Here is a 21,410-nt window from a genome sequence, read left to right on the forward strand (position 1 = left end):
AAAAGGAGAATACTCATTTAGGGGGAGTAATCTTTTAAGGACTCCCAACTGGTATCATTCATGGCTTAATTTAATATCCTTCTAGTGATATCATTGATACAATTCTTGATGAGGGCAAGCTTTTATTTACTTCCTACATGCTTTTAATGTCTTCCTTTTCGGTGGTTGATGCCAAAGGGGGAGAAGTTTAGGGACCAAAGCAATGAAAACTATATCAAACACCAAACACCACCAATTTAAAATTTATATCTACAAATGGCTTTTCAAGTGGTTTTGGTTATTTGGTCCAAAAATAGGAAGTAAGTGAATTATGGAGTTAAGAGGAGGCTTAAGTCCATAATATCACATTGTGGGGACAATCATGCATCTTAGCAAGTAAAATGCATATTTTCACTCAAATACTTGTATTATTTGCTTGCTTTGGTTGTGTTGTCATCAATCACCAAAAAGGGGGAGATTGTAAGGAAAATGGACCCCGGGCCATTTGGCTAATTGAGTTTTGGTGTTTGATGAACAACACAATCCGTGAACTAATAAGTTTTCTAGTGTTTGTGTTTGTAGTTCACAGGATGCGAAGAGAATTGGACCAAGGCAATGAGGATGCAACACCTCAAAAGAAGACATAAAAAGATGCATAGGAGTCCAATACTCAAGAACAAAGAAGCCCGAAGAAATCAGCGAAGAAATCCAAGATGAGGGCTGTCAGCCAGTGCCTGGTGGCGCACCGGACATTGGTGTCCGGTGTGCACCGGACTGTCCGGTGAGGCACCGGACAGTCTGCGCAGAGAGGCCGCAGACATGCGCTCTCTGGCTGTAGCACCGGACTGTCCGGTGTGCACCGGACTGTCCGGTGTGCCAACGGGCAGAAGGCAACGGTCGGATCCAACGGTCGACTGCTACAGGCGCCAACGGTCGGCTGACGTGGCGTGCACCGGACATCTACTGTGCAGTGTCCGGTGGTGCACCGGACTGTCCGGTGCACCCGACGACAGAAAGCTGCTGCTTTCTGTCCAACGGCTAGTTGGGGGTGTGGAGGCTATAAATACCACCCCAACCGGCCATTCTCAAGTGTGAGAGCCCAAGCAACATACCAAGGCATATAGTGCACATTTCCAAGAGCTCAAACACCCAAGTGCTTAATAGAATCACTCGGTGATTAGCGTAGGTGCTTTACGAAGTGCTTAGGTTAGTTAGACCGCTTTAGCACTTGCTCTAGGTGAATCCTAGTTAGTTGAGTGAGTTTTGTAAAACCACACAACCCCTCGGCTCTTGCGTGAGTCGTTGTAATTGTACCGAGTGGGGCGAGAGTTTTGCGAGACCGTGACAACCGCGTTTGTGTCACGGCCGCCACCGTGTACCGGAGGGAACGAGGCCCGCGGCGTTTCGGCCGGAAGCTCGATGGTGGAGACGGCGGGGAGCGTCCGAGAGGAGCCGGAAGTGGAGCACCACTTGCGCGTGGAGAAGGCCCGCGGCTCTCTACGGAGTTACTTGACCGTGGTGCTTGGCCCTCGCGTGGGCTTCCCTTTGCGTAGGGGCACCAACGAGGATTAGTCGGGACCTTGCGTGGTTCCGGATACCTCGGTAAAAATACCGGCGTCATCCACAAGAGTTTGCTTCTCTACTTAGCTCTTTACATTCCGCATTTATATTAAGCATTTAAGTTTCAATCTTGTAGTCATACTTATTTAGTGTAGATTGAAACTTAGCCTTTGCGGTAGAGATAGCAACACTTAGACAAAACCTAGTTTGCACATTCTAGTTTTGATTATTTGCATAGGTTTTGCTCTAGGGATTTAATTGTGGCCTAGTTTAGTAAAAGTTTTAGAAGTCCTAATTCACCCCCCCCCCCTCTTAGGCGTCACCCGTTTCCTACAAGCGCGTGAGAAAGAGGTTTGAGGCTGACCAACCGGCCCGGGTTGACAGAAGGGGAAGGAACGGCGTGGCTGTGACCAACCCGAGGGCCCCACCTGGCGGCGACCACACGGAGCGCCCACGACATGGAGACTGACTGGGCGGGCCCGTTTGTCGGCGCCAACGCATGAGTGTGCCGCGCGGGATAAGAATGAAGATGGGCCGCGAGCAGTGGTTTTGGGCCCAGCTAACATTTTTCTCTTTTTCTTTTTATTTCTTGCTCCTTTTCTTTTCTATTTTTATTCCCACCTTCAAAATTCAGATTTAAATAGAATTTCCAATTCTCATCTAATTGTAACATTCAGAATAACAACATGAAGGCAAGGTTTATATTTTTAGAGACTTATATATTTATTTTAAGCATTTTTGTTTCCTTTGCCTCCTCCTTTTCTATTTTATTTTCTATTCTCCTTTCTCTTATTCTTAATTTCCAAACTAAATTTAAATACATGTTTGAACTTTGAATTCACAATTCTCTCTTGAATAATACTTTTACACTTTAAAATCTTATTTATTTATTATTTATTCTTATTCCCACCATTTAATTCTAGCATTAATAGATGACTTTAATATAAATTCCTTCCTCTTTTCTTTTTGAAGTTAAACATTCAAAGGCATGAGCAATCCAAGAAGGTTTTTTTAAAATTCTAAAATCTCTATCATAGATATTCTTATTTCTTTGTTTTATTATTTTACTATATATTTTTTTCTTATATAAATTTTGGGCCTTACAGCTTCTACGTTTCGCATTTCTGCACTTTGATATTTATGTTGAACATTATGACTATGTACTAGACTCTATGGATGTCTTTGACATCTTGATGTAATTAAAGTACCTTTCCGTTATTTAATTCGAGCATTGTGTGATGATGTCCAATTATGTAATCGCTGTGTACGTGGGTTTCTGATCCTGGCACGTACATGGTTCGCATTCGGTTTACCTTCCAAAACCGGGTGTGACAAAGGATTTCGGCCATGGGGAGGGGACTTGAGTCGCACTAAGGCTTGGGATAGCTTCAGTAGAGGGATGGGTACCTTAGGGATCAACACTAGGGTACTAGGCCGGGCTAATTTGGCCGGTCACCGTGCGGGCGCGGCGGACCGCCACGGCCGAACTCCGGCGAAGCCGAAATTAGCCGACCATAGAGTGTAATTGGGAAAACTGGGCACAGGTACAGGTGTCTCACCTCGGGGCAGAGCTCGGGGTGGCTTGGCGCGGTCTCCGGCGAGCTAGATGGCCGAGGAGGCGGGAGCGGGTCTCCGGCGAGGTCTGGCGGCCTGAGTAGAGCGCGAGCGAGGGCGGGACTGCGTGAATTGAGGCGGGGGAGTGAGTGCGGGCATGAGCGGGGCTAAAAAGGGTTGGGGGCGTGGGCAGAGCGACGTGGCCAAGGATACCGGCGACATGCGCAAGTGCGCGCTCGCTGGTCCACGGCGGGCACGAGGAGAGCGGAACTGACAGGGAAGGCCTACGACGCAGAGAGAGAGAAGGAGCACACGGGGTAACGGCTCGACGCTTGGCAGAGCGGGCCCGCGAGACAGAGAAAGAAGAGGGACACGCGGGCAAAGCAACTAGCGCCGACAAGTTGGCCCCATTGGGCAGCGAGTGAGAGGGAGGGAAGGGAGCGCGGGACAGACTGCCGCTGACAGGCGGGGCCCGCCTGTCAGGGGTGGCAGGCGCGCGGCCGCGCGGCCTATCTGGGCCGAGCTAGGCTGGTTTGGGCTAGAAAGGCTTTTCCTTTTTCCTGAATTTCCTAATTCCTTTTCTATTTATTTCCTCTAGGATTTTCAGTTCCAAATTCAAATTAGGTTTCAAATTCAAACTAATTCAAACATGTGCAACAATTCAAAGAATATTTAAGCTCAGCATGATGCAACATGTCATGACCCATAGTGTTTTGGCAAAAATAAATAATTAACCCCACTAACTTAGGCTAATTCTACTTAAAAGGGGTAGAAGGGAGAGAGAATCTAGAGAGAGATAGAACCTAGGGTGAGAGAGAAGAGTAACACATGAATTTGGGTGATCATTAGAAAGAAATTTTATACCCCAACTTCAGGGTGTTACACAGCTTGCATGCGAGCTCTGCTTGTTTTGGCCCAACGGCATGCGTTTGGCTTCGGATGTGGCTCCCAGGTCCAATTTGTTGTTCTTCTAATCGCCATGCCGTGATGCATCATGATCATATCAACCCTATATTATCTAGCAAGTACCAGTAGTGGGTCTAGAATGTTAGCATTATTAGAAGCGCTGAAGAGGGTGTCAGAATCATTCGAGACTCCTGGAAGTTACCAGCGAGTGCCGGATAAATTGAAGGCTCGACGACTCCCTCGAATCCTGCAGGGTTAAGGGAGGCTACCTGAAGCTGCTGGAAGGTGAGGTTAGTGTTGTTTTCCAAACAACATATTGTCATTGTTAATTTAATCCATATATAAAGCACTAAGCTCAGAGAATAATAAGTGCATCTATATGTTCGCATGAGGCTAGATTTAAATTGATTTATCCTAAAATGACACAAGTATGTATCATGGCAAAACACGAAGTCTCCCCTTCATATTGAGATAGATTTTCAGATTCTTTGAGAAAGAGTTGCTAAGAAAGAACTGTAAGTTTGAATTATTCCTTTGAAAGATTAATTAGCATATAGTTTTACTCAAGCTCTTCCAGCAAGACTAAGTCCAATGTATAGTTTTATGACAAACTGAAAGTTCAAGGCAATCTAAACTTGGTCAGAGAACCAAGTTGAGATTAAGGGAGGATGATAGTTTTACATTTTACTACAAGTTGCCAAAACTACACCATTTTTGTAGTCAATTACTTGTTCAGATCCCTTGTTCCTTCAACCACCTAGCGTGGCCAAGCAAGTAACCGAACCAAGGACCAGTCCAATGTACTGTTGTGCATAAGGCATGAAAAAAATCAATAAAATACAACATGTAATGTTCTTGAGTTTCTAATATGTGCTTCTGCACCCCAAAAAACTATCGATTGATTCAGATAATATGTTTTCTTGATAATGTGTTGGGTGCATAGCATATTGGCATTGTTGCACTACTAAAGCTTGCAGTAATTTAGGACGATTTCTCTGGCATGATTATCCACAAATGAGTGTAGCAAATCGTTCATTAACCTACTCATGATTTTTTTCATTTTTCTACTACTACTTATACACTTGAAAAATAGCTATATGTCCATTATATTATAGGACCATTTATTATTGTATTATTGCCTCATACACTTTTCTTGTTGCAATCTACTTTGGTTTATTGTACATATTCATGCACTCGTTTCATGGTGTTATAGGGAGGAGAAAGCAATCAGAGAAAGAGAGGAAGTAAATTTACACCCTGCCAGTTGAGGCATCTTTATGCTTGATGTTTGTAGCACTTGATGTTACACATGTCGGTTGATACACATCATGTGTTGTTCTAGCATATCTAATATTTGCTGAATGTTGAACATTTTCGATTTCAGATTTTTTTTATTTGGCAATATGTGTATAATTAGAACAAAGATTGATCATATGTATTGGGAATTGTATGGTTGTTATGTTTATTTTTTGGAGAGAATATAGTGATATGTTTTATGTTTAAACTTGAGCAACCATAGGGTTGCAATCCCTGCATTAACCGAACACATGTTTCCAAGAGAGGGATTAGAGAGGGAGAGAGATTAAACCCCCAAAGGGATTGAATGTCATGGGAGGGATCCACTCAATCCCTCCCTAGATAGGATACCCTTGGGGATTTAACCCCTGTCAACCGAACAAAGTCGTAGAGGGAACAGGGGTGAAATTGCCCTCCAATGGTTCCCTCCATATGGGGGGAGAGAGGAAACTTCCCCCATATATGGGGTGAACTATAATCTCACCCCATATGTTAATTTAATTTCATTGTTGTATTAATTCTTTTTGAACTATGTAATATGATAATTATGTGTATTATAGCAGTACAAATAGTCTATGATTTTTTAAAACTTCAAAAACTAATGAAAAAATACTAAATAATTGAGTTATATTGTATGGGAAGAGGTGGATATGGTGAATGGTTGGAGACGTCCTATATATATATAGGGGTATCTTTTAGGGAGATGTAGTAAAATATAATAGAAAGTGCAGATAGAGTGAGAAATATGGGAGGAATGGTTGTAGATGTGTGAAGTGGAGAGCTATAGTTGAATGATTATGAAACTTAGTTGAGACGTGTTCCATTTATGAACATTTTCACATAAAATTATAAAATATTCTAAAACTTTTATGTCATGCTTTTATCATCAAGGTATATATCCATGCCAACTTACATAATTTTTTGACCAAATTTATGTATTATTTTACAATTACTATAAATAGGTATGCAATAATTCATTTAATTGGTATAAAATAGTAAATATGCCAAAAGAAATATATTTATATTCCCAAAATGAATAAATGCCCTATATGAATGTGTGTACCAAAATTTAAATGAAAATAATAAAGAAATTAATCTATATAGTATATAAAATGGAGAGTTGTAGTTGCATGTTTATGAAACTTAGTTGATATGTTCTCTATTTGTGAACATTTTGACACAAAAAATGTAAAATCTTTCCATCTTTAAAAAATGCATGCCATTTTAATTTTATTATAAGTTAAACTGAGTTTATAGTACGCATAAATCATAATATGAATTAGAACTGGCACTAAATATAACTTTTTAGTGCATTTTTTTGGTACCTAAGAAACGTATATACTTTGTATAAATGGTCAGAGGTATAGTAATTTAATTTATGTCGAAATACAAAGAAAACCGTGTATCATTTTTGAAACGAAGGGGACACATGGTGGGATTGATCACTATAATTAAATAGATCGCTCATGATATAGTACATGGCACAGCAGTACGTGTGGTCCGTGCACAGAGTATTGCCGTCGTTCATGAATCATGATTTTTTGTTAAAAAAATGTCCTTCCACAACTTTCTGTCTCAACTTTCAATCTTCCCGCACTTGGAAAAATCGATCTCGCTACACAGACACTGAAGATGAAGGAGGAGAGAAGAATACACATGTAAATAGACGACAAAGAAAGTATAAAAGTGGTTGGAGTAGTTAGTCCAGGAAATTCTGGTGTAAAATTATCTTCTATTTTAAGGAGTGAGATTTTTAAAAACTCGCAGAACTCATCAGATTTATCAAGTTTTTATTTTTTTAGAAATTACTGACTTCCAATGACTGGCTACTGCCATGATGCAGACGTATTATGGTAGTTTCGTTTCACAGACGGCGCTGGAGTGCAGGGGACGAAATAAGGACCGCACCGATGCAGATGTGATATTATTAAGGGCTTGTTCGGTTTTACCCTAATTCATATAGATTGAGAGGGATTGAAGATTTCAATTCCTAGTAAGTTAAAATCTCACTTAATCTATATCAATCCCCTCTAATCTATATGTATTGAAAATAACTAAACAAAGTGGGAAAAAATCAATGGCTCTGCTCAGCTTCAACTCAACTACTATCTCTCTCACATGCATACAATGCCGGGAAATAGTCGGACGTGACGTGGATTCATCAGTGTCACCTTTTGTAGGCTAGAGGGAAGATGGAATGGTCGGACGTGACAGCTTCAGCTCAGCTCGGCTTGGCTCGATGTGGCTCGCTCAGTGGCCGAATTCAGCTCGGCTCGCCTATTCACCGAGCTGTAAAATGAGGCTCGGTACCAGCTCACGAGCTTCACTTTTAAAACTAATATTGCATTATATAGTGAATTAATAGTATATAAATGTGAAATAAATAATCACAACACGACATTACAAGTAATCTAAACTATAATTGTTATATATTCATCATTAAAGATTAAGAAACGAGTCAGATATCTATAAAATTATCCAATATTCATCATTATTGTGTAGGTTGATTAATTTAGTACAGCTCGTGAGCCAGATCAGCTCGGCTCGGCTCGTTGGTTCAACGAGCTTGAAAATCTGGCTCAGCTTGTTGGTTCAACGAGATCGAAAACCTGGTTCGGCTCGACTCGCGAGCCGCACGAGTTGTGGCTCGCGACCTTCGAGATTTTTTCCCAGCATGGAACAGCCGATTAGACGATCGGTTACACTGTTGGGCCGTGTTGGATAGATAGCTCGAGCGACGGCCCTTCAAGGCTTCTTGGCGTCCCCTGATATCAGTGGCGGGCCTGTTTGTTTGCTTTGAATGAGAAAGGCCGGACAAAGCATCCGTCAGTCGGGCATTCAGGCTTGTCACACCGGCGGCATATGACAGAGTCGTCGAATCAGCCCCCCCACCCCCCCCCCCCCCCCCCCCCCCCCACACACACACACACACACAACGGCCGCCATCGCACGCACGTCACTGCCGCTACCGCACCCCGTTGGGCCGTGGCCCATAGGCGACAGCCACGTCCGCGTCCGAGTGGCCCATAGACATGAGGTCTGAGTGTCCGACACCTCCCAAACGCCCAAACGTCGCACCGTTGTAGGGGGGCATGAGGTGCCTAATTTTTAGATGATTCCTGATCCAACCAATTGACATAAGTAAATGGATACTTTTTATGATTTATGTTTATATCATAACAAGTTAAAATTGTATCCTTATATGACTTCATAATTAATTATTAATTATCTTTGTGTCAACTAGGGATGTTAGTACGGAATTCCAGGATCAGGGATGGCCATTCCACACCATTCGTGCGGAGAGAAAAATTATCCGCCCCGCTAACCGGAGAGCTTTTTATAAATTTTATCTCCATAAAAAAACCCTTCCCTAGCTATTATAAAATACAATTTTTGGAGGTAAAAATAAATTGACTATATTAATTTAATTTAATTTAAACAAACACAGTTTAAAATTAAAGAGATGTCTACTTTAGAGTTTAACATGTCAAGAGATTAATTTAAAGTATAGAAATTCGTGGGACGGGTACGTGGGGAACCAGGACGGGATAGTTCCCTATTTCCGTTCTCGTGAACTATGAGCAGCATCCGTCCATCAGGTTCGTCACGCGCCGGCGGCATATGACAGAGGCAAATAAGCAGCGAATCGGCACCCTCAACGGCCGCCGCCGATGCACGCACGTCACAGCCGCTACATGGCTACATCACGCCGCACCCGGCCCAACGGCACCCGTAGGGCCGGCCGTGGCCCATAGGCGGCAGCCACGTTCGCGTCCGGGCCGGTCCGCGGCCACAACTAATTCCCGGAATCCCGGGTCCCGCGCGCGCTAGCTCTCTCTATCTCTCCACCACCTCACCTGCCGCCATGACACCACCCCGCGCGCACGCTGCCGCAGCGACACCGGCGCGCTCACACCGCCACAGCCCACACCCCCTCCGTCTATATATTCCGCTCCCCGCCCGCCTCTAGCCATAGCCTTATAGCCACATACCGGCCAGCCGCAGCAAGTGCCCAGAAGGCCAGAACCAGAACCAAGCAGCTCGTTGCAACCTCATATCATCCCCTGCCACGCACCTCCGTCCGCCGCGCCATGGAATCGAGGAGGAGGGCCGTGCCCACCGTGACGGCGGTTGCGGTGGCGACGCTGCTGCTGACGATGATGACGTCGTCGGGCGTGGGCGGCGACTTCGCGGCGGACCGGGCGGAGTGCTCGGAGCAGTTGGCGGGGCTGGCGACGTGCCTGACGTACGTGCAGGAGCAGGCGACGGCGACGGCGCCGACGCCCGACTGCTGCGCGGGCCTCAAGGCGGTGCTGCAGAGCAGCCGCAAGTGCCTGTGCGTGCTGGTCAAGGACCGGGACGACCCCAATCTAGGCCTCAAGCTCAACGTCGACAAGGCGCTCGGCCTCCCCGCCGTCTGCCACGCGCCCGCCAACATCTCCGACTGCCCCAGTACGTAGTCTGTTTGTATCCATCCACAGTCTCTAGCCTCCCTTATTTTAGTTGCTAGTAAGTGTAGTGCTGTGAGATATTTTTTTTTATTTTTTTCTAGCTCGTCTAGTTGGATAAGCTAGTTTAATTCATACAAACTCTTATACTAATCATTATTTATTTTAGTTTTTGTTAATTATTTGAGTAAGAGGAGGAGGATCGGGAAGGAGTGAATGAGGAAAGATAATCTAAATAATATAGTCTATTATATTTAAGTGGAGATAATTTTAACAATCTAAACTGTTTGGTTTTAAAAGTGTTACATGCGTGTGGGTTGCAATTAATTTATTAGATTAGCGTAGTATACTAGTAGATCAGAGCAAAGCCCGACCCGACAGATCATTTCAGACGTCACGACAGTTTTTGGGCACCACCCGATGTCACCTCGTACGACGAGGAACACAACGCCGCGTTACGACAGCGCCTAGAAGGACGTCTCGAACAGCAGCAGCACATGTCACATGAATTCCGTGTCTAGTAGGAAACTGAAACAGTGCCACTTCTGTCTCCAAAATAAATATCATGCGCCGGTTTATTTTGTTTACAAAAAAAATTAAGTAGATTTATAAAAAAATCATTAACGATATTTATATCTTTAAGTAAGTTTGGTAGTATAATATATTCAGCAATCTATTTTGCGAGAAGGCTCCAAACGCACGGGGTTTCTTGCGCGCGCACGGCACGGCACGGCAGGCCACCCCGTGATCTGCGAGCGTGATCGATGCCGGTTCGGTGTGCTGTCCTGTCGTCACGCGCGGTCGTGTTGACGTGTTGTATCATGCGCCTGCCCTCATCATTCTGCCCACTTGACTTGGGCTAGCAGAAGAGGGGAGACCTGGTCTGACACTGACAGGGACTAGTGTTTTTGTGCTGGGATGCTATGATGCTGCGATCTGCAACTGACGTGCTGCTGTTCCGTGGCGACGGCGCGCACAGGGCTGCTGGACCTGCCGGCCGGCTCCAAGGACGCACAGGTGTTCGAGCAGTACGCGAAGCAGCAGGCTGCGGCGGCGGCGCAGGGCGGCGCACCCACCAGTGAGTTTCTCCACCCGTCCGTCTCGCTACTCGTTTCTTCGCTCGTCTCATTTGCATTGCGTGAAGGGAATTGCATCTATCTATCTATCTGGAAGCAATTAATCCGCCGAGAGCTAGTGTCTAGCTCAGCGCAACTGCTGCACCGATACCGGATCACAGTGCCTCGGCCGACGCCGACGGCGTTTAAGCCTGAATCGGACAGGACAACTGATCGTCCTGTAGCCTGCCAGTGCAAGAGCACAGCTGCTGAACAGCGTACGTGCGGTGCGTGCTTCCTCTGCTGAACACAGAGCAGTACAACGCCGGTAGAACAGCTGAGCAGCCCTGGCCAGCCTCTTGCTGTCTGCCACTCGTGGCGCGCGGCCGGCCTGGCGGGCATCTTCTGGACCTCCACTTCGCACTAGCTCTAGTGCCACTGCAATCATCGCTGCCTTTACGTGTGCCTGTCTAACGCACGCGCCTGAACATGTGGTGCTCTCTCCAGGTGGACGCAGCAGCGCGGCGGCGAGCACGACCGCGGGCGCGCAGAAGAGCGGAGCCTCAGCCGCCGGTCGGTGGTTGGGAGTGGGGAGGGTCGGTGGTGCTGGTGGCGGCGCACGCGCGGTGGCGCCGCTCGCCGTGCCTTTCCTGCTCCTGCTCGGGTAGATAATAATCACTTTACGCGCGGCCAACGGCCCGAGTCCCGGCGGTTTGGTTGGCGCCGCGCGTTGCCGACTTGTGGTGTGCTTCGGGTGCGTGCGTGTGTGGTGGGGTACTTTTCACACTATATTGGAAAAAGAAGCTATTATCTTTGGATGAAAAAAAGTGTCGTTGTATAATTATCTTTTTTTCGTGTCCGTGTATGCAACTCCTCCTCTCATAGACCCATAGCGCCAAATAGTCATCCAATGAATATTCTATCTGACTCTTTATATACCTCTCTCTTAGTTTAAACGGGCTATCTATTCTTTACTCTATAAATATTCTAGACTAATATACAAAACGACGAAAAAAATCTACCGTGTATTGTAGGGGGGAGATGTGGTTCAACTTGTTGAGCCCGTTTTTGTTTTTTTAAAAGCAAAAGCTAAATCAAAGAGGTTTAGCTTTTCTACAACTACTTTGAATAATATAATTAACATTTATATAGTACAAATATGAAAGCAATTTAGACCACGCTTTTACTACTTATCAAGTTCGTTATATTAATAAACATACGTGCCAAACAGAAACTAAAATAGAACTACAAATAGTTAAGTGTTATAGTAAATGAAATAAAGATATTTTAAATAAAATATATTAAAAATGGCGTTGTAAAATTGATTCATTTATAAAAGTATTAGAAACACAGATGTGAAATCGGTTTTTTTTAATTAGCTATATTGATTAAGAGATATAGTCATAAAGTGCATATAAACAATATATAGTTTGTTTACAGTGGATAGCTCATAGCCTTTTAAACTAAACGACTTTCAGTTTTTTTCAAACAATAACTTTTTCACCAGAGGCAGGTCGCAACAGCTTTTCATAACTCGTAGCTGAACCAAACGCACCAGAGTGTTTGGACTAGTACGTAGCTATTTTGGGGTGGCAATTGTTGAGAACTACGTTACCACGGATCGCTAGATCCGCTCCCTTCCCTCCCGTCAGCAGATTAGGCGTGAGAAGATGTGGATGGCCCGTATCCCTTCCCATAAGCACGACAGATAGCACACGAGACACATGGATATAGGTTGGGCCTCTGGCCTCTTTCTCTTCTATGTATTATGAGGGGTGTACAGGTTCCTTATATAGAGATGTGAGACCCCTCAGGGGCAAAGTAGGTATTTGCCCACATAACCGTAACTAGGGTTACTTAACACTCCCCCTTGGGCGAATACCGCGACCAACACATGCCTCGTTAAAACTCTGAAAAACCCAGTGGGAAAAATATGGAGAAAGAGTGCATGCTGATACAAATTTCATTTGCACTTTGTTGCCTCGTTAAAAACCTCATGTGAGAAACTTCAAGAAAACTCACCAAGGGAAAAAGAGTACAACAGTTGTCATCGTGACAAATTTTGATCCTCTAGGATCTAGATTCTATCGGATCTTCTACAAGGGCTAACTTTAGAAATGTGCTCCCCCTGATCCTTGCAAAATCGTATCAATAAGGCAAAACATCTTCTTCTGAAAGTATATGCACATAAAGATTTAACAAACAGATTGCATATCCTTGCAAGGACTATTTCAGGAACTTTACCTCAACTCACTTCTAGTATATACGAGGTAAGTGCACGTATCAATATAAATAAGCCACTTTGATTGATGGTGTTTGATCGACTGGATCTATATATTTGATAGAAAGTTCCATAAAGGTTCACATATTGATCATCAAACTCACGCCTTCAGGGCATAGAATATGGCATTTATTGTCTCACGATTGTGATCAATATAAGCATTCGCTCCCCATGACGATGACATTTGTCAAAGTCGTTATCCCTCATAACTCAAGCATATTCTTCAAGATATATGTCTCATTGTTCATCTGGAATAACGAGAATGTATGAGGTTGGGGTGCTATCATTTTCTATCTTACACCACAATTTTATACATAGTTGTGCAAAGCAAATAACATGTCCTTCAATAGGACTTAGGGGATAATATAGTTGCAATAGTACATATTCTAAATATGACACATCGCTCGAGGCGTTCATCCATTGCAACATCTATGATGGTGTCACAAAAGTCCATCTAAGATCGTAATCCATCAGGGATTTTTCATCAATCAGATACATCGTTATAGTCTGTCATTCTGGCACAATGGGGATATTTTGCCAGTAACACCTAAACCTTATAGGTTTCTGCCATCAGGGCTTTAGAGGATACCGTAATTCCACATCTAGTAGAAATTACCATGAGTAAAACTCATGGAATGCACATGTGCTTATTCGATGAACTTCAAGTCCTTTGGTACCTCATCTTATTCCTTTTCGGGTCTGTATGGGTCTTTATCCATTTATAGGGATTATCAAACTTTGGTGTTCAACACAGACTTTGTTTCTTCTGGATAGGTTCCATCTGGGAACGATAATCTCAACTAGGAGATATTCTCCCTACATAGGAGAGTGATCATTCATCAGGAATGTATTATTCGGTATGAGATTTATATGTTGCATATTTATAATTCAAAGATATGAGTCCTCCTAGGATCTCATGACGGATCTTCAGAATCCTATTAACTGCATATTATAATTCATGCCATTTGCCAGATATATTATATAGCGGAACAATGTTTATTCAACACATACGTGGGATGGGTCTCTCTCACAAGACCACTTGAACCATCGCATTCACCACACATTATTTCAATAGTGCCCATAAATGTCTGAACTTCAAGCTCGCGACTTTCATTTTGCGATTATTGGTTCAGCCTCGATTGCATTTATCAATGACCCGATAAGAGAGCTTAAAGCACTCATGCCTAGGACTTTGTTTTGGATCCTTTTGCAATCTAGAGAGGCAAGATAGGTGTCGACATATTTGTCTCCCACATTTAATAATGATCTCTGTCATTTCCCAAAACGAAAATTCATTGTTCCGTATTCCTAGCACAATGATATTGCGCGCTTTGCTAGGAATTTCATCATCAAGATGAACCTCTTCATGAGGCAAATCACCATCAGGGTGAATTAATCGGAGGAGAGTTATCACAGACCACGTGAATCTGCAATCAGAGCATATGCTTTGACTAAGGCCAATGTGTAACACCCGGGTTTTAGGGGTCCAAAGCCCGGGCGTAAACATAATCACCAGGTGTGCTGGGACCAAGTCTCACACATATGATGAATCATGGCACAGGATCGAATGTCACAACTTTACTACATAACAGGAGTTCGATACAAAAATAATTAATTACATTATATGGAGACAACAGTCCAGCAACCCAAAGTTGACTGGGAGACGACGACCTAGACCTCTCACGAACTCATCACAGCATCCTCCACGCGCCTCATCCTGTGGTACCTGTTCTTGACCTGTGGGGGGGGTGTGAGACAGCAAGAGTGAGCTCACATACGTTCATCGCTCAACAAGTTGTGGGGAATAATGTGCATGAACTCGCCAAAGGTGGGAGCTCACGTGAAGTGTAAGGCTTACCAAAGAGGATGGTTAGAGCTGAGCATTGCTTTTAAAGTTGATCAAAATTTTATTAGCAATTACTAAGTATAAGTAAATACCAACCCAATTAAATAATAGAACAGAAGTAACAACATCACCTGCGATGCAATGCATATGACAAATTGAATTTAAGTTCCATAAATTAATCATGTGAGGGTCCGAGCTGCTCATGACCGTGAGCACGGCTAGTATACCAGTTTTACACTCTGCAGAGGTGGCGCATCTTTACCCACAAGTCATGTTACCCATCTGCCAAGGGATCGCGACTTCCCATACACCTCTACCGAGGAGGCGAGGCAGGGTAACACTACGAGGCCTTTACAAAGTTCCACTAGCTTCAGAAAACTCGCTACAGTTTATAGGAAGCTCCAATGCAGGAATTCCCTTGCAGGACCGCCATCGCAGCAAAATCCTCCCGAGGGCCTCCCTACACTGACCACTCCCCTACTGCCCTTGCCCCTTTCGGGTAAAGTAGTCCTCCACTAGCTTTCCTAATTAATCAGCCAAGGGCGTCCCATTATACCCTTGTGGTAGCACTGTTTTCCCGGGTGGTCGCTCCATGTTCCAATTAACATAATGATCTTATCATGAACGATAAATAACAACGGATAACAAAAGTATAATCATGAGTAATGTATCTTCATACCCAAAACCACATAAAGCACTAGCAAGTACTACCCAAAAAGTTCAGTGGTAACAAGGTATAAAGATAATCAAACTAGGGTAACCTATTGGGTCCCATCAAAATTAACCTATGCAGATCATTATGATTAATTAGAACATGAGTGGGTAAAAAGAAGTGATCAAGGGCACAACTTGCCTGGGACTTGAGATTCCAGGTACCAGGATGATCTTCAGGTGACACGTGTCCTCACGCTAGTCGTAGCATTACAAACAAACAGTGTATAGGCAAAATTAACATTACACCAAACATAAGAATACACTGCATAAAAATAATCTACGCGAAGTTACGAGACTAACGCAACTTGAACGGATCAAATCGGAGTTAAAACGGAGGAGTTATGATTTTCTGAAGATTCTATGTGTTTTGTACAAAATTAAATAGGATATAAATTTTAATGTGATAAACATGTCAAAACAGTGGTACTAAATGATAAACAATAATATTACAAAATTTAGGAACTGGAATGAACTAAATTGGAGTTCATAAGAATTTTCTACAAATTAAACAAGTTCTAGTAATTATTTTTGTATTAAAAATGCATTTCTGATTTATTTTCTCTGTTTTTCGAGTTTTCTGGACTGGGCATCAAATTCCAGAAAGTGTAGGGACTCTAGCGCAAGAATCCGAAAGACTCAGGCTACTGACACGCGGACTGCGGGTTTATTTTAGTAAAGGATGAGGGTTCATATGCAAAACTGTAGTCGCGAAGAGGTATCGCGAAGCCCTGGCCGCCCGATCCAAAACGGACGCACCAGATTAGATCCTGGCGAGTTACACATCTGCGCTCAACCCTAGTTGTTGGATCCAGAATTCACGGCCCTGATTTAATGACTCGAAGGGGTACGCCAGGATTCGATCTAAGCCGTCCATCTAATATCTACGGCTCCCACACTCTCAGCCATCTATCTAATCGTGACCGTTGAAGATGAGATCAACGATCCGCCGCCCTCCTTCAACCCCCGGCTACACACAGGGCGGCGCAGCCAACCCCCAACCGGCGGACCTCGCCGGCGTTATCCAATTCGCCACGCCAGTGGATGACTCGCGCCCATAACATTGCAGACCCAAATTCGATGCCACCCAAATTGATTGAGATAAGTTTTGCCCCGGATTGCGATCGTTATAGCACTGCCCACCACTGACCGCGGCCATGGATTAGTGCGTTGCGGTGCCCGGCCGTTCGACCTAACGGAACCTACGTTTAGCACGGATACGCACTAGGGTACACGGAGATAAACACGAGTAAGGGAGGAATTGCTCACTGGCGTCGGAGGCGGAGATGTGCTTGCCCACGCACCGAAGCAGACCCGCGGCGACGATGAAGCTCCGATCAGCAATCTCCAACACCCCGTGCACCAATCACGCACGGCGAGGCTACAGACACCAACTTGGGTAGCTGTTGGAACTCCCTGGCCCGCCACCGAGACCCCGCCGATGGAGCAAGCACGACACCGCGGCTGCGGATCTCTCTCCCCCCCTGCTACGGCGTATGAATACGGCGAACGGCTCGATTCCTCCCAGTTAGCTGGGTACCGTGGGGAGGAGACGAAGGGCAGGGTTTGCCGCATGGTTTTATAGTCATCCCAAGGTTGAACGAGACGCCCGGACTCCGCGCAAGGATTGCAGCCGATCCCGACGAAATCGGCGGTCGTTGCAACGACGCGGCGAAGGAGATGACAACCCGGCCCCACGTGTAAGCGATCGCAGTGAGGGAAACAGGAGCGCACGCCCGCGGTGGAGGTTGGCAAGATAGGGCCCACCTGCCAGACATGGAAGCAACGTGCGCGCGGGATAATGGCTGACGCGCGGGGTCTACGGTGTCAGAAGGGCGCGCAGAGGGTTTCCTGGGCCAAAATAGGTAACTGCGGCCCATTTAGGTTAGAATTCCTTTATCTTTTTCTTTAATTTTCTTCTTCTCCTATTTTCAATTCCCAATTTGAATCTCAAGTATGGCTTTGAATTTTGTACTCAAATTAAAGATAGATTTTAATCCTACCAATATGGTTGAATTTATGTACTTGTAAATTTTGTTTTATATTTTATATAATTTCTTTTCTTTCTCCTTTTCCCTCAAATCCTCTTCCCATTATCATTTTATTTAATTCATATTATTATTGCTTTTAATGCATAAACAAAAATCCAATATGATGCAATGGTTTATTTGTGTCTTATTAAGGATCTACTCTTTTTTTACATGAGTGGTCACATGTAATGATAACTAGAGGCACACATACATATATAAAGGAAACAGTTTCTCCTTTTATTCTTCCTTACAAAGTGGGTATTACAAATCCTACCCCCTTAAAAATAATCTCGTCCTCGAGATTTGTAAGAAAGAGATGCAATAAGTTTGGTCTAGAATTTTAGTTTCTCATTTGGTTTTGGGAATCAAAGTTTTGTTCCAGTTTTTTTTTTTGATGATTTGGAAAATATGAATATTGTATGTCTAGCCACTTATTAGGTCAGATGAGGTACGATTATGGCCAGTAGAGGCTGTGGTAAGGGTATAATAAGGAAAGACTTTATCCTGAACTGTGGATCTTGATTCCGCTGGCGATTCAACTTGATCTTTGAAGACTTGAGTTGGTGCTTATCTTCCTTTGACGTGGTTGGTCTTCTTTGGCCTTTATTTCTTGGAGTTGTCATCCGAGTTAAGGACATATGGCTAGGACATATGTGAGTAGGATGGATTGTATGGTGTAGGTAGGTTAGAATCTCTTGCTAGATTAAAATTGAGGGGTTATGCAACTATCGGATGGTTAAGGTAGTTGCATATGGCCAAGTCGGTCTGTCATTCTTATTTTAGTGCAGGGTGAACTAAGTTAAGGCATGTTCTATAGGAGTAGAATCTAATCTATTTCATCAGTATTATCTAACATGTTTGATAAGTCACTTTAGATTAGATCAGATCTAGGTTAGATTGTTATGATTAGATAGACTAGATAAGATCTCATTATTTTGGATAAGATCCTTGTGGTTGCCTTAGGATGAGATAAATAAAGTGGTTAGAATATGATGAATCCTTCAAGAGAATATAAATCTATTAAGAAAGAGTCTATCAAGATAAGATGAATCTATCAAGATAAGAGAGAGTCTTTTAAGATAAGATGGACCTATTTAAAATAGATACATTTTAATGGAGGATAATCTAGGTTGTTTAGTCATCTTATGAATTTTATTTATTTATATTTATACTATATATATGCAGATGTAATTGTGGATATTACTCCACAACTCATCACACTCAATCAAAAATCCAAATCAGACAAGTATCATAAGAACAAACACTCAAGCATATAGGTACCTATATAAAAAAATAGTTTTGTTTTGTTCCTAAGATTAGGTCTCCTATTCCTAAAGTCACTTTAGGCATAGGATTTCAAAGTGTGAAATCCACATTTGTCTTTAGAAGAAAAAGGTAAGAATAATCAGAGTAAAGCGGAAATAGATGAGAAAAGATTAAGAAAAGTTTAGAAAGAATCAGAGTAGCAAAGGTAAGTAAGTATTGGTTGTCCAGTTCTATCTAGGTTTCGTCCTACAGTCAACATTCCTCTGATACCACTTCTGTAACACCCGGGTTTTAGGGGTCCAAAGCCCGGGCGTAAACATAATCACCAGGTGTGCTGGGACCAAGTCTCACACATATGATGAATCATGGCACAGGATCGAATGTCACAACTTTACTACATAACAGGAGTTCGATACAAAAATAATTAATTACATTATATAGAGACAACAGTCCAGCAACCCAAAGTTGACTGGGAGACGACGACCTAGACCTCTCACGAACTCATCGCAACATCCTCCACGCGCCTCATCCTGTGGTACCTGTTCTTGACCTGTGGGGGGGGTGTGAGACAGCAAGAGTGAGCTCACATACGTTCATCGCTCAACAAGTTGTGGGGAATAATGTGCATGAACTCGCCAAAGGTGGGAGCTCACGTGAAGTGTAAGGCTTACCAAAGAGGATGGTTAGAGCTGAGCATTGCTTTTAAAGTTGATCAAAATTTTATTAGCAATTACTAAGTATAAGTAAATACCAACCCAATTAAATAATAGAACAGAAGTAACAACATCACCTGCGATGCAATGCATATGACAAATTGAATTTAAGTTCCATAAATTAATCATGTGAGGGTCCGAGCTGCTCATGACCGTGAGCACGGCTAGTATACCAGTTTTACACTCTGCAGAGGTGGCGCATCTTTACCCACAAGTCATGTTACCCATCTGCCAAGGGATCGCGACTTCCCATACACCTCTACCGAGGAGGCGAGGCAGGGTAACACTACGAGGCCTTTACAAAGTTCCACTAGCTTCAGAAAACCCGCTACAGTTTATAGGAAGCTCCAATGCAGGAATTCCCTTGCAGGACCGCCATCGCAGCAAAATCCTCCCGAGGGCCTCCCTACACTGACCACTCCCCTACTGCCCTTGCCCCTTTCGGGTAAGGTAGTCCTCCACTAGCTTTCCTAATTAATCAGCCAAGGGCGTCCCATTATACCCTTGTGGTAGCACTGTTTTCCCGGGTGGTCGCTCCATGTTCCAATTAACATAATGATCTTATCATGAACGATAAATAACAACGGATAACAAAAGTATAATCATGAGTAATGTATCTTCATACCCAAAACCACATAAAGCACTAGCAAGTACTACCCAAAAAGTTCAGTGGTAACAAGGTATAAAGATAATCAAACTAGGGTAACCTATTGGGTCCCATCAAAATTAACCTATGCAGATCATTATGATTAATTAGAACATGAGTGGGTAAAAAGAAGTGATCAAGGGCACAACTTGCCTGGGACTTGAGATTCCAGGTACCAGGATGATCTTCAGGTGACACGTGTCCTCACGCTAGTCGTAGCATTACAAACAAACAGTGTATAGGCAAAATTAACATTACACCAAACATAAGAATACACTGCATAAAAATAATCTACGCGAAGTTACGAGACTAACGCAACTTGAACGGATCAAATCGGAGTTAAAACGGAGGAGTTATGATTTTCTGAAGTTTCTATGTGTTTTGTACAAAATTAAATAGGATATAAATTTTAATGTGATAAACATGTCAAAACAGTGGTACTAAATGATAAACAATAATATTACAAAATTTAGGAACTGGAATGAACTAAATTGGAGTTCATAAGAATTTTCTACAAATTAAACAAGTTCTAGTAATTATTTTTGTATTAAAAATGCATTTCTGATTTATTTTCTCTGTTTTTCGAGTTTTCTGGACTGGGCATCAAATTCCAGAAAGTGTAGGGACTCTAGCGCAAGAATCCGAAAGACTCAGGCTACTGACACGCGGACTGCGGGTTTATTTTAGTAAAGGATGAGGGTTCATATGCAAAACTGTAGTCGCGAAGAGGTATCGCGAAGCCCTGGCCGCCCGATCCAAAACGGACGCACCAGATTAGATCCTGGCGAGTTACACATCTGCGCTCAACCCTAGTTGTTGGATCCAGAATTCACGGCCCTGATTTAATGACTCGAAGGGGTACGCCAGGATTCGATCTAAGCCGTCCATCTAATATCTACGGCTCCCACACTCTCAGCCATCTATCTAATCGTGACCGTTGAAGATGAGATCAACGATCCGCCGCCCTCCTTCAACCCCCGGCTACACACAGGGCGGCGCATCCAACCCCCAACCGGCGGACCTCGCCGGCGTTATCCAATTCGCCACGCCAGTGGATGACTCGCGCCCATAACATTGCAGACCCAAATTCGATGCCACCCAAATTGATTGAGATAAGTT

General features: G+C 43.6%; 1 protein-coding gene across 1 annotated transcript; it reads left to right on the plus strand.

Moving 5' to 3' along the window:
- The first annotated feature begins 8,894 nt into the window (after positions 1–8,894).
- Positions 8,895–11,637, plus strand: LOC100285826 (lipid binding protein). The gene is made up of 3 exons (NM_001176841.1): positions 8,895–9,747; positions 10,723–10,821; positions 11,306–11,637. Exons 1-3 carry the CDS (start codon positions 9,387–9,389, stop codon positions 11,464–11,466), a joined length of 621 nt encoding a protein of 206 aa, NP_001170312.1. The 5' UTR covers positions 8,895–9,386; the 3' UTR covers positions 11,467–11,637.
- The last annotated feature ends 9,773 nt before the right edge of the window (positions 11,638–21,410 follow it).

Source organism: Zea mays, chromosome 7 (genome assembly GCF_902167145.1).
Source record: "Zea mays cultivar B73 chromosome 7, Zm-B73-REFERENCE-NAM-5.0, whole genome shotgun sequence".
Taxonomy (NCBI): domain Eukaryota; kingdom Viridiplantae; phylum Streptophyta; class Magnoliopsida; order Poales; family Poaceae; genus Zea; species Zea mays.